The sequence below is a fragment of the Hippocampus bargibanti genome, linkage group LG10 (genome assembly GCF_051943395.1).
Source record: "Hippocampus bargibanti isolate YZ-2025 linkage group LG10, ASM5194339v1, whole genome shotgun sequence".
Taxonomy (NCBI): Eukaryota; Metazoa; Chordata; class Actinopteri; order Syngnathiformes; family Syngnathidae; genus Hippocampus; species Hippocampus bargibanti.
The window spans coordinates 23,590,878-23,605,174 of record NC_142743.1 but is presented as its reverse complement, the minus strand read 5'-3'; the positions used below and the strand labels follow the sequence as shown (position 1 = coordinate 23,605,174).

General features: G+C 41.1%; 1 protein-coding gene across 6 annotated transcripts in view; it reads right to left on the bottom strand.

Moving 5' to 3' along the window:
• tsc2 (TSC complex subunit 2) overlaps nt 1-14,297 on the bottom strand; it is a 41,499-nt gene that overhangs the window by 8,734 nt on the left and 18,468 nt on the right. The window contains exons 22-32 of one of the 6 annotated variants that reach the window (XM_089005691.1): nt 13,012-13,201; nt 12,084-12,177; nt 11,901-12,003; nt 10,761-10,855; nt 8,019-8,162; nt 5,115-5,276; nt 4,397-4,555; nt 4,207-4,322; nt 3,464-3,706; nt 2,311-2,550; nt 961-1,050 (exon numbers count right to left, since the gene is read on the bottom strand). In XM_089005691.1, coding sequence (XP_088861817.1) covers nt 961-1,050; nt 2,311-2,550; nt 3,464-3,706; nt 4,207-4,322; nt 4,397-4,555; nt 5,115-5,276; nt 8,019-8,162; nt 10,761-10,855; nt 11,901-12,003; nt 12,084-12,177; nt 13,012-13,201 — 1,636 coding nt within the window. The remainder of the gene's footprint in view (nt 1-960; nt 1,051-2,310; nt 2,551-3,463; nt 3,707-4,206; nt 4,323-4,396; nt 4,556-5,114; nt 5,277-8,018; nt 8,163-10,760; nt 10,856-11,900; nt 12,004-12,083; nt 12,178-13,011; nt 13,202-14,297) is intronic. The other 5 variants (XM_089005692.1, XM_089005693.1, XM_089005694.1 and 2 more) reach the window with 5 other exon arrangements.

The window sequence follows — 14,297 nt, the reverse complement described above, 5'->3', positions numbered from 1 at the left end:
TCTTCATTTACCACATGTACCAGGACAAATTAGGTGGTAGTTATATTTCGGAATTAGTCATGTCTTTGAGTGGTTCAAGCAATTAATGGTTAAAGGACAACCGACGTCTCCGGACAAGTTGTGTCCATAATTTGTAAAATGGCTTCAAATGACTTCTACTGAGCATATTTTAATAAGATTCCACCGCATGTAGCTATATTTTAAGACTCGCGCTGAATATTCAGGAAGTCTTGTTTTTTTGAGTTGGTGACGAGTCCGTACGTGACGTCACGAAAGGACAGCCCCCTGTCCATAAAAAGACACATTGTAGCAGTCCTTCCATCACGTCTGATGTTTGGTCTGAGAAGCGTGTTGCACCCAAAAGCCGCCAGAAGAGGGCGTCCAAGCTCCATATAAGGAATTTATCAGCCTGTGGAAGCGGAGGTGGCCACTGGAGGTTGCCATTTTGTGCCTCTTTTTTTGGGGGGTGAGATATTTTCCCCAATGTTGCCTCAAAATGGCACATATAATTCTTTAATCTATCGCAAATATGTATGCTTTCCTCTTCAGAAATATTTGAATCATATTCATAACTGGAGGTGTAACAAGAAAGCATATTCTCCGAATGTGAAGCCATTGTTTTGATTCTAGGGCAAAGCAAGACGCCTTGGCGTGATGTCACGAACTGGGGGCGGGACTTTCTGAAAATGCCCAATTCACAGCTCTATTTTTTGCAGATTTTGGACACTTTAAGTCATTTTTATTGTTGTTTTGCATTTGAATAAAAATATCATACTGCGTGTTTTGGGTATTTTAGATGCTATAAAACGTTTTTCTGATGTCAGTTAAAAAACAAAAAAAGTGACGTCGGTTGTCCTTTAAAGATCTCATTATCATCAAGAAGCATTTTGTTTCTAACAGAACTAGTAGCAAATTGTGCGTATGTGTAGAGGGAGCACACATGGGGGGGGGGGACGGTACCTGCCCAGGAAATGCTCCTGTACAACCTGATAGGGTCTTGAGGGCTTAGGGGTGCGCAACCCTGACCCAGAAACCAGAGAGAGCCGCTCACTGCCACAAAAGTCAATCAATCATAAACCAGTCGAGCAAGTGATGACACACAAACATGACAAAGTCGTCAGAATGAGGGGAAAGAGTCAATCTCTGTAAAGTGGACTCAAAGAGCACATGATGGCTAATAAACAAGTCAGCATTCGACACACGAACACATGATTAACGAGAAAGAGAGAGAGGCTTACGAACTTAATTGGTTCCCAGACAGAGTGTCTAAGGCGAAAAGTGTGTATCCCAAAAATTAATTTCCCATAGGAAACCATTCAAATGAGAATAATCCGTTCCCAGGTCCCCATAAAACATCATTTTCTACTTTTCTAAGCCTTAAAACTACACAAACTATACCTTATTTTATGGATAATAAACGTGCTATGGTATTATAATTAAAGAAATAAACTGTACAGTATAATAAAGTCGTTTTATTTACCTTTGCGATGGTCGTTGATGGCTTGATGGAATGGAGTGGCCGATTTCATCAGCATTAAACATTAAATTAGGAACGCAGCCTTCTTCTTTCACCATCTTAAGGAATGATCCCTTGTAGGTTCTTTCTCTGCCATCATTTTACCTTGTTCCTCATCAATTGTGTTCTGTTTAGCTGGGTTGATAGCTTTTTGCATCAAGTGGACAGATGGCTTGTGCGGGTTATTTGTGGAGCCTGATTGATGGCATATTTTAACCTTGCAGTCTACGCTCTGCTTTTGAACGATCAAAGTCCAAATTTTAGAGGTTTTTATCCATTTTTGTAAGCCAAGGGGTTCATAAACCGAGGTATCACTGTATTATCAAAATGCTTGACTTGCTTTGTTTGGAATATGATTTCAAAATAAGACGACTATCAATTGAAACATTTTAGATCGTTCGTACAATAGACGGCTTAGGCAACATAGGTTTAGTGAATGTTTAGTTTAGCCAAAATGCCAGCAAAGGATTTTAGTTTGCTGACGAAGCTTCTTGGATAAGAAGCGAAACGTCCGACACCTTCAAATTTGTACAGATGACGGCTGAAGAAACCTTTTCATCGATGGACCAGTCATGTACGACTGAGAGCTTACACAGATAACTCAAAGCGAAAGTGAAACAAATTTTCATACCGATTTTTAATTGAAAATTAGGGGTGCGCGTTATACTCGAATAAATACGGTACATGAAATCATTTGCATGTCCTGGTACAATGATGGTGTGAATGCATCTGTGACAATGATAGTGACATTTGTGCTAATCCTTGTGTTATCTCCATATAGTTCTCGAGCTAACCTGTGTTTGAGCGCTGGATCAGGTGAGGCTTCACTCCAATATTGCTGTGCATTTGGCTCGAGGTCTCGGCTGGCGCAGGAGTCGCTGTGCTGGCTGGAGCACTGGCAGTCTGGGGTGGAGGTTCCTTCACACCTTCCATCGCCATTAGGACAGTGGAAAGCTCCTGCAGGGGCATGTTGCCCAGCTCGGAGGAGAAGGGACTGGGCGGGTTCTCCAGACACATTAACCAGCTCGTGTTACCTGGTTTGCAAATGAGATAGACGGAAGTCGACACAGAAATGGATATCAGCGATAGTTTGCCACCGTTGAGCTTTGTTGCAAAGTACCTGGAGGGACATAATGAACCCATCTCTAATAAAATGGCCGCCAACTACCACATATGTATTGATGTAAAAACAGGAACATTTAAAAAATACAATATAATCATGTCAATTACAAATATGTCTATACAGTGATACCTCGGTTTAGCTAGTTAAAGCCGCGTGATTGGTCAAGAACGCAGCAGACTCGTTTCAACTTTGATAGTTCAAAGGCAGAGTGTAGACTGCAAGGTTAAAATACCCCATCAATAAGGCTCCCGCATAACAACCCGCACAAGCCATCTGTACACTTGATGCAAAAAGCTATCAACCCAGCTAAACAGAAGACAATTGATGAGGAACTAGATAAAATTAGCGCAGAGAAAGCACCTGCAAGGGATCATTCCTCAAGATGGTGAAAGTAGGTTACGTTCACCATCAAGTGTTTAATGCTGATGAAACCGGCACCTCCATTCCATCAAGCCATCAACGACCATCACAAAGGTCAATAAAACGACTTTATTATAGAGCACAGTTTATTTCTTTCATTATAATACCATTGCACATTTATTATACATAGAATAAAGTATATTTTGTGTATTTCTAAGGCTTAGAAAGTAGAAAATTATGTTTTATGGGGACCCTGGGAACGGATTATTCACATTTTAATGGTCTCCTATGGGAAATTATTTTTTGGGATACACACTTTTCGCCTTACATACTCTGTCTGGGAGCCAATTAAGTTCGTAAGCCAAGGTATCACTGTATTCAAAGTATTTCAACAAGTTTGCTCTCAAGATTTCAAATAAACAATATCGACCATCCAGCCCGAGTGCGACTATCTTGCATCATACCAGATGGTCTCCGAATGAGGATCTCAGCCCAGCCTTGCGTCAGCATGGGAACAAAATCAGCCAGACGCTGACTCTCCTTAGGTGGCGGGGGAGCCGATACAGAGGCAGACGTGGAGGAGGGAGGAGTAAGACCATCCATCGGGGGAACAGATGTGGGTGACAGTTGAGCCGCCAACTCCCCCTCGGAAGGAGACACAAGAGGGCTGAGACTTTGGGCAGGACCAGAACGAAGAGCGTGACCACCTGATACACAAGGACAAGCAAAACGGGGCCTTGGCTCTTAATATGGCTCCATCCAAAACAACATCGCTTGGCTGGAGTTCCATCTATCTGCTGTCTATTAGCTAGCTACCTAGCTGGCTGGCTGTCTATTAGCCGGCTACCTAGCTGGCTGGTTGTCTATTAGGCGGTTACCTAGCTGGCTGGCTGACTATTAGTTAGCTACCTAGCTGGCTGGCTGACTATTAGCTGGCTACCTAGCTGGCTGGTTGTCTATTAGGCGGTTACCTAGCTGGCTGGCTGACTACTAGTTAGCTACCTAGCTGGCTGACTATTAGTTAGCTACCTAGCTGGCTGGCTGACTATTAGCTAGCTACCTAGCTGGCTGACTATTAGCTAGCTGGCTGGCTGCCTATTAGCTACCTACTTAGCTGGCTGCCTATTAGCTAGCTACCTGGCTGTCTGTCTATTAGCTAGCTACCTAGCTGTCTATCTATTAGCTAGCTACCTAGCTGAAACGTTACCTGACATGGAGCGGACCCGTATGCGTGTGGCTCTGCTTTGTTGCTGATTCGATTGGGACTCGAGTTTAGCCGGTGCCTCTTTAGTGATTCGAGTGTGTAACGATGGATCAGATCTGCTGGGTGACAAAGAAAGACAGTCAAACAACCCAAAGTTAATGATCGATCATGAATGAGCAAGTAAGTGATGAACCTGGTCATTTCCCCTCCGCCTCCCAGTCGATCTGCCATGTCCAGGCCCAGCAGTGCTTGAGTGCGAACGCCTCCGCTGGTGGTGATGGTGATCAGTTTATTACCCACCAGCCAAGTCATACTGCGTCCTCCGGCAAAGAGGAACTCTGCGATCGGAGATCTAGGAGGATAATCAAAATGAAATGTATTATTATTATTATTACTGTATATATTAAGCTAGCTCACCTGCAGAAAAAAAATCGTGTGACTGTAAAGTGACCTTGAGAGTTGTGAAAGGCGCTTATAAATGAAATGTATTATTATTATTATTATTGTATCTATTAGCTAGCTAGCTTTCTATCTATTTGAGTTACGTCTGGGTTGAGTGAACGCTGGCGCGTATGGCTGCCGCTGCTCACCCGCAGAAAAAATATCCTGACTGTAAAGTGGAGAGTTTTGAAAGGTGCTTATAAATTAAATGTATTATTATTATTAATATTATTATTAATAGTATTATAATTATTATGAATATTATTTTACATTTCCCCATTGTGGGACGAATAAAGGTTTTCTGATTTTATGAATATTAATATTATCATCATTACAATCATTACTACCACCACTATTATTATTATTATTATTATTATTATTATTATTATCGTGTAAAGTGCCTCAAAAGACGCAATACAAGCGGACACAAAACCAGTCCCCCCCCTCCAAAATAAGAGTCCTCACTTTACCTTTTGGGCAATGCTGAGAAATTGGAGAAGACATATCGTGCCATCATGTCCAAACAAGTTTCAGTGAGTTCCAAGTGGACCGTTTTCAGCCCTTCATCTGCCAAAGTGACGGCATTTTCATCAGCCGAGCCCAGACTGCAAGTGGTGGTAGAAGTTTGCATCCTACAAGACGCAACAACAAGGTAGAGGAACAAGAGCAAAGCACAAATGCAATCAGACATATGACGTCGGTACTTCATTCAATTTTGTCGATGGAAAATAGGAATATTACGTGGATTATGGCTATACAGCACTATTAATTCATGCGAAATCACCAATGAAAGCACAAAACACACAAGACGCATGCTTGAAAAGGCCACTACAGCATATCAACTCTTTCCTTTTAGTTCAGCAAACTGGATAAGAGGCGTTGAATCGCATACAGGAGTTTGCGCAAAGATAGTCAAACACATACCTCAGCTTACTAACTTAATTGGTTCCCAGAAGGTGAAAAGTGTGTCTTCCAAACATTATTTTCCCGTTAGGAAACGATTAAAAATGAGAATACAGTGATACCTCGGCTTACGAACTTAAATGGGTCCCAGACAGAGTGCGTAAGGCGAAAAGTGTGTATCCCAAAAATTAATTTCCCATAGGAAACCATTAAAAACGAGAATAATCCGTTTCCAGTTCCTCATAAAACATACTTTTCTACTAAATAAGCCTTAAAACTACACAAAATATACCTTATTTTATGTATAATAAATGTGCTCTGAAATTATAATCAAATAAATAAACAGTACTATATAATAAATTCGGTTTAGTTACCTTTGTGATGGTCGTTGACGGCTTAACGGAAAGATTTCATCAGCATTAAACACTTGATGAGGAACGTAGCCTTCTTCTTTCACCATCTTGAGGAATGATCCCTTGGGGGTGCTTTCTGTGCGATAATTTTAGCTTGTTCCTCATCAATTGTGTTCTGTTTAGCTGGGTTGATAGCTTTTTGCATCAAGTGTACAGATGGCTTGTGCGGGTTATTTGTGGAGTGGGATATTTTAACCTTGCAGTCTACACTCTACCTTTGAACTATCAAAGTTGAAACGAGTCAAAATTTCACTGTTTTATATCCACTTTCTCACTCTCTCTCTCTCTGTTGTCTGCCTGTCTTGAATGTTTAAACCACCTCCCCTCGCTGCTGGGTTCATGACCAATCACGTGGCTTTAACCGAAGACTGGGGGCGGGGAATAGAGGACAAAAACAATCGGCTGCCATTTTCTTGTTAGGAGAACGGGCATCACTCATTGTGGCAGCTCTGTGTGTATCCCGAAAAATAGTTTGTACGCCAAGGTAAAATGTTCATAAATTTAACGTTTGTAAACCGAAAAGTTCGTAAGCCAAGGGGTTCGTCACCGAGGTATCACTGTACTTTGAAATTAAACCAATTCACAGTAATTATATAGGTATTTTTGCCACTTGTTGAGTAGGAATGCGTGTCAATCACAACTGCAATGTGGAAAAAGATATCAGGCACACATATAAGCTGATCAGCAACGAAAAAGCTCAGCATAGAAAGCATGAAGAATAGAAAGGCTGAAACGTGTGTCTCGATTGGAATCATGACCGTTTGCTCCCAAAGGGTATCGCATATCACATTCAGCCCAGCTAGTCCCAAAATCCCATTGGAGAAGATTGCCAGGCTCAAAGCAGCATTGTGCGTCTTTGTGAGGCGAGTGATGCAAAAGGACAACCAACGTGTCGAGCAAACAAAGGACAATTCCCCATCACGAAAAAAAAAAGAGCATGGCAGAATGCATTTGATGCATTTGCTTGTCCAGAGAGTTTAACATTGGATTCGCATGCTTTTATCCCGTGCCGTTTATTTGTTAAAAAGCCAACCAAACCCAGTCAAGTTCAAACAAACCAAGCCGAACAACCAAGTCAAAGAAAATTGTAATGATAGAAGAACATGAGTGTTGGACCAAAATCAACCAGAAAAAAAAAGCCACATGGTTGAAGATGTTTTCCAGTGTCTTCTGTAAACATTGCAGCATGCAAAAACAAACAATACACAACAGCAAGTGTATGATCGCAGCACACAACAAGCAAATCGATGAAAAGGTTTCTTCAGGCGTCATCTGTACTTCTTTCAAGGTGTCGGACGTTTTGCTTCTTATCCAAGAAGCTTCGTCAGCAAACTAAAGTTTTACTGGTCGTTTCGGCCCTATATATATATATATATATATATATATATATATATATATATATATATAATATATATATATATATATATATATATATATATATATATATATATATATATATCCCTACTGTCCAGACGTGGCGGTGCCAGACTCTGCTATGATTGGTCCCTGATCTCAGGTTGGGGGGGAGCAGAGGACTAATCCCTACGGCTCCACTGATTGCTTCTATTGTCCTGACTGACGACTGGCCTGATTGCCCAATTTGCCCTGGTATCACCTCATCAGCAGAACTAAGCCTATGTTGCCTAAGCAGCCTATTGAGAGCAGGGACCAATCATAGCAGAGTCCGGCACCGCCACATCTGGACAGTGGGGATATATATATATATATAGGGCCGAAACTACCAGTAAGACTTGAGCTTGCTGACGAAGCTTCTTGGATAAGAAGCGAACCGTCCGACACCTTCAAAGAAGTACAGATGACGGCTGAAGAAACCTTTTCATCGATGGACCATTCCCGTACGACTGAGAGCTTACACAGACATACAAGAGACAAATGTTTGGCACCGTTTCTGGCATGCAGGTGTCACTGGCAATGAATGGCCAGCCATCAGAATGACAATGACCAAACACCCCGTCAACCAATCCCAATGGAAGAGAGGATCAAAACGATTGGTAGTTGCTGTACTTTTAGTTCGGTTACCCAGAAGGACTGTCTAACCTGCGGACCGCATGATCGGAGACACTGATGCTGCGGGATCGGAAAGCATCCATGGCCGACAGGTCCCTCAGCTCTTTAACTGGAGAGCTGCTGTTATTGGCTACCACCACCGCTGCCGCCTTGGCCACTTTTGCCGCCCGAAGACTGGGCGAAGGGTCGATGGGAGTAGGCATGGGTGGAGGTTACAGTGGCGGCGGGTGGTAAGGGGGGGGGGTGTCAACGTCAATGTGGTGGCGGATTAGGGGCGATGTGATGGTATATCAGGAGGTCATAGGAATACCCCCCCCCCCCAGACGCCATTGTAACATGTGACCAAGTAGCACACACACCACGCATCGGGGAGGGAGAGGGAGGGACGATTTACAGAGCACAAGGCCACAATGCCAAAGGAGAAGAAGGGTGTGGAAGGAATCCAGGATGACACGACCAGCCCCAAAAACCACAACAGCAACACAGCGACCAATCGCAGGAGGCAGGGGAGGTGTCAAAAATGAAAAATTGAAGGGGGGGAAAAAACAAAACAAAACAGGGTGAAAATCAACAGCAGTTGAACATTATGAATCAGCATCGGACAACATAAAAGGCCAACTTAAAGGACAACAGACACCATTTTTTTTGTTTCCTAACTGACATCCGAAAAAGTTTTTATAGCATCTAAAATAGCCAAAACACGCAGGCAGGCTGATATTGTTAGTCAAATGCAAAACACCAATCAAAATGAGTTAAAGTGTCCTAAAACTACTTCAAAATGACCCCGGATAGGCGGAATTTCAGAAGGTCCCGCCCCCTTGTTCGTGACGTCACGCCAGGACATCTTGCCTTAGTCCAGAATCAAAACAATGGCTTCAGATTCGGAGAAGATGCTTTCTTGTTACTCATCCAGTTATGAATATGATTCAAATAGTTCTGAAGAGGAAAGCATAAATGTTTGCAATCCATTAAAGAAGTCCTTCCGTATCAATTCGAGCCGTCTGGACTCCAATGTAGCGTCCCAGAAAATGCACAAGATGGCGCACAAGCTCCGTTGGAAATGGGCTGATTTGTCTGCTGGGAATTTGTGTCAACTACTATCAAATAGTAGTCGTGGTGCAACACACAACGATTCGCCATTGCGTTATTTATGTAGTTTTCCTTCTAATTTCGCCATCAACATGGATCAACACTGTGTTTTCAGACGAAAAAAGTACCCAAAATGCATTGTGTGTCGCTTTCTCGTCAGGGGCGTTCCAGACGTGACGTCACGTCGGCATCAACTGGAAAACAAGACTTCCTGAATATTCACGCGAGTCTTAAAAGGTAAAATATAGCTATATGCGGTGGAATTTTTGTAAAATACGCTCAGTAAAAGTCATTTGAAGTGATTTTACAAATTATGGACACAACTTGTCCGGAGACGTCGGTTGTCCTTTAACTGATAAAAAACATAAAAGGAAAAAAATAAAGACTACGGCAGAGGGTAAACATGCTTATTTGGAAATAAAAATAACATTGAATCTAGTAGAGTAATAAAATTCGAGTATAACATGCAAAATTTTCGACCTAAAAAAAAGAACTCATAGTTTGGGTGCGCGTTATAAACGAGGCCTGTGAAAAAAAAAAATCTTATTTATATTTAATGCTTTATCCCTTCCAGGAGGGGGCAGCATTTCCATGGCTATTCTGTTAATACAGGTAACATCGGACTTACGACCGAGTGACGTTCCGACCAAGTGGTCGTAAGTTGAAATGGTCGTACGTTGAAACCCAAATTGAGTTCTTTTTCAGGTGGAAAATCTTGTGCGTTATAGTCGAATAAATACGGTTTTACACACTTGAAGTAACGCAAAATCGGCAGACTAGCATTAGCGGTTTCAGCATTCACATAATCACTTCCTACCATGGAGAGGTTGGACTGCCAGAGTTTTCAGAGAATTTATTGGCCTGTTTCATTAATAATAATAATAATAATAAATTTCATTCATAAGCGCCTTTCAAAACTCTCAAGGACACTTTACAGTCACAGGATAGATTTTCTGCGGGTGAGCAGCGGCAGCCACACGCGCCAGCGTTCACTCAACCCGGAAATAACTTAAATCGATAGAAAGCTAGCCAATCGATAGCCAACAGATACCTAGCTAGATAGCCATCCAGCGGGATAGCCATCCATCTATATAGTGGATAGCGAGCAAGATAGCCAAATAGCTAATAGATAGCAAACAGCTAGCAAATGATAATAATAATAATCATAATAATAAAAACATTAACAATAACAATAATAATAAAAAAATAATAAGAAAAATAATAATAATAATAATAATAATAATAATAATAAAATAAAATAATAATAAAACTAAAAACACTAATAATAATAAATTTCATTTTAAAGTATTTTATTTATTGCATTCTATATATAATTGTATTCTATTTATTATTGTATCTATGCTTGTCTGTGACTGTAAAGTGTCCAATAAGTTCTAGATCAATCATAAATGAAATATTGATGACATGAATACTTCACAATAAGCACATGAGCAGACCAAAGACAACAATAAGAGTGATTTGATGGGATATTGAGGCTCCTTGTAGTCAAAGATCTCAACTTGGTTTGTGGAGGTATGGATTTTCTAAAGTGCATTTCTTTGGAATTGTGACATTTGACCCCACTTTGGAAAAGCCCTAACTTTTTTTGCACAAGAGCAAACGGCGCTTCATTTCTCCCGAATTACGACCCCATTGGCAAACGTGCCGCTATGCGTTCTTTACCTTTTGGGTCGTTCATTCAGGCTTGTGCTTCGGGCCCGAAAAGAACTCTGCTCGTGGCCATCATCAAATGGCAGCAGGGCATTGGAACGCAAACCCTGAGAGAAGAAACGTAAAGCAATGCTGCATTGACAACAAAGTGGTGAGCAAATGATGAGATCAATATTTTCAATCATTGATTGAGATTTTTAGAACCCTTGTCTCAGTAAAAAAAATCCTGAAATGTATGCTGTCAACAGTAAACATTGTTAGACGGTTGTCTATTTTTAAAGTAAACATTCACAAGTATCTGCTTTTATGTTTGCCAATTCTGACGTGTAGCACATTTCACCGGGAACTGACTAATCTATTAGCAATATAGCTAGGTAGCTATTTGAGTCAGGAAACATATTAGCTATCTATCAGCTATCTATCTGGCTGGAGAGCCATCCATTATCAATATACCTAGCTAGCTAGCTATTTGAGTCAGGAATCATATTAGCCATCTAACTAGCAAGCTATCTATTAGCTATCTAGATGGCTAGAGAGATATATATTAGCAATATAGCTAGCTATTTGAGTCAGGAAAGATATTAGCTATCTAGTTAGCTGGCTATCTATTAGCTGTATAGCTGGCTTGAGAGCTATCTATTATCAATATGGCTAGCTAGCTATTTGAGCCAGGAATCATATTAACTATCTAGCTAGGAAGCTATCTATTAGCAATATGGCTAGCTAGCTATTTGAGTCCGGAAACACTGACCAGTTTACTTTCATCTCTGAAAGATTTTGTTGACCCGATTAATCTAAGGCACAGGTGTCAAAGTCAAGGCCCGCGGGCCAAATCCGGCCCGCCACATCATTTTATTCGGTCCGCGAAATCAAATCTAACGTGAAATTTCATGATGCTAGCTAAAGTACTAACAAAAAAAAAAAAATCAAATTGTCATTTATAACTCACAATAACAGTCATTATTTATGACTTCAAATTTGAAAACGCGTCATGTATCAATTTGTTGTGCGCTTTATATGTAATATGAAGAGTGGATGAAACCTTTTAATGTCTTCTCCAAATTCAGAACGGCCACAGAGAGGAAACCGGAACTACAAGATGGCAAAAAAAATGACTGACACCCCTGCTCTAAGGAGAGCTAAAGTACATACCTTTGTGATATACTGAACAAAATCTTTCCGGAAGGCAAGTCTGCAGCGGATAAACCACATAGCAATCACGTGGTGGGCGAGAGATACGATGTACTGGTTGAACCTGACAGAGATGGTAAAAAGTAGCGTGTCAGAGGGTTTTTGGGGTTCGATGAGTACGTTTTTGTCGTTGGGTGCACTTACTTGGACGGGTTAGTGTAGGGCAGCGAGATTGCAAACACGCTAACGTATTGCTCAGCTACAAAGTTGGCGTAAAGGTGAGGTAGGCGAACAAGAGCTATGGAACAGAAACGAAACACCAGCCAAGCTGTTTCATAACTGAGAGCGAGCTTATCAATCATGTTTTTGTGGTACAGTGATACCTTGGCTTACGAACTTAATCGGTTCCCCGAGAGAGTGTGTAAGGTGAAAAATGTGTATCCCAAAAATTAATTTCCCATAGGAAACCATTAAAATGAGAATAATCTGTTCCCAGGTCCCCATAAAACATGATTTTCTACTTTTCTAAGCCTTAAAACTACACAAAATATACCTTATTTCATGTAGAATAAATGTGCTATGGTATTGTAATTAAAGAAATAAACTGTACAGTATAATAAAGTTGTTTTATTTACCTTTGTGATGGTCGTTGATGGCTTGATCATTTTACATTGTTCCTCATCAATTGTGTTCTGTTTAGCTGGGTTGATAGTTTTTTGCATCAAGTGTACAGATGGCTTGTGTGGGTTATTTGCGGAGCCTGATTGATGGGATCTTTTAACCTTGCAGTCTACACTCTGCCTTTGAACAATCAACGAGTCCAAATTTCACTGTTTTCTATCAATTTTCTCACTCTGTCGTCTGCCGGTCTCTTTAATGTTTAAAACACCTCCCCTCACTGCTGCGTTCTTGACCAATCACATGGCTTTAACTGTAGACTGGGGGCAGGGAATAGAGGACCAAAAATAATTTTGCTGCCATTTTCTTGTTAGGAGAAGGGGCTTGTTTGCGAACGACTTATCACTCATTGTGTGTGTGTCCCGAAAAATAGTTCATATGCCAAGGTAAAATGTTCAAAAATTTAACGTTCGTGAACCGAAGGGTTTGTAAACTAAGGTATCACTGTACTCACTTGAAAGGAACTCAAGCATTGGAGATGCCATGGCAACGGTTGCAGAGATGTGGGTGAGCTTGACTATAAGAGCAGGTAGCAGCTTGATCATGATGTCAGGCATCTCCACCGTGCACATTGTGAGAGCCACCACACATTGCTTGGCGCAACGGTAAATGAGGCCCGTCTCGAGGCACTGGACCAACTCCCTCTGCAAGAGACAACACTCATGTTAATGCAGTGGATCATCCGGAATGATTTCACTGTGGAAATAGAGGAGTTCTGTATGAGTAGATGACTAATTGGGGGAAAAAAAAAAGAGCAGAAAGTTTGAGCGCAACCTGTGTTTAGCGGTTAACAGGGATCAGAATGACAAATGAGAAAAAAAAAAGACTGAAAAAAGATATATATTTCAACAAAATGTCAGAATGTATCATTTAAAATAACTTCGTGATCACATTCACCATTTATATGAATGGTTTTCTGTTCGTCATGAATGGTAAAAATTCAGCCAAACTATCGGAATCAAAGTCAACTTGCCGGGTAGATACGCAAGGTTACTGCTAGCTAGCCTGCACACTGCTCATTAGCTTGCACGCTTGCGTTCTCCTGCCTCTCACAGTACAGTGATACCTTGGCTGACGAGCTTAATTGGTTCTCAGAGAGTGTGTAAGGTGAAAAGTGTGTATGGCAAAAATTAATTTCCCATAGGAAACCATTAAAATGAGAATAATCCGTTCCCAGGTGCCCATAAAACAAAGTTTTGTACTTTTCTAAGCTTTAAAACTACGCAAAATAGACCTTATTTTATGTATAATAAATGTGCTATGGTATTCTAATTAAAGAAATAAACTACAGTATAATAAAGTGGGTTTATTGACCTTTGTGATGGTCGTTGATGGCTTGATGAAATGGAGAGGCCGCTTTTTAATCAGCATTAAACACTTGATGAGGAAAGTAGCCTTCTTTCACCATCTTGAGGAATGATCCCTTGCAGGTGCTTTCTCTGCCATAATTTTACCTAGTTCCTCAGCAATTGTGTTCTGTTTAGCTGGGTTGATCGCTTTTTGCATCAAGTGTACAGATGGCTTGTGTGGAGCCTGATTGATGGGAATTTTAACCTCGCAGTCTACACTCTGCCTTCAAACGATCAAAGTTGAAATGAGTCAAAATGTCACAGTTTTCTATCAATTTTCTCATTCTCTCGCTGGCCTCTGCCCGTCTGTTTAATGTTTAAACCACCTCCCCTGACTGCTGCCTTCTTGACCAATCATGTGGCTTTAACTGACGACTGGGGGTGGGGAATA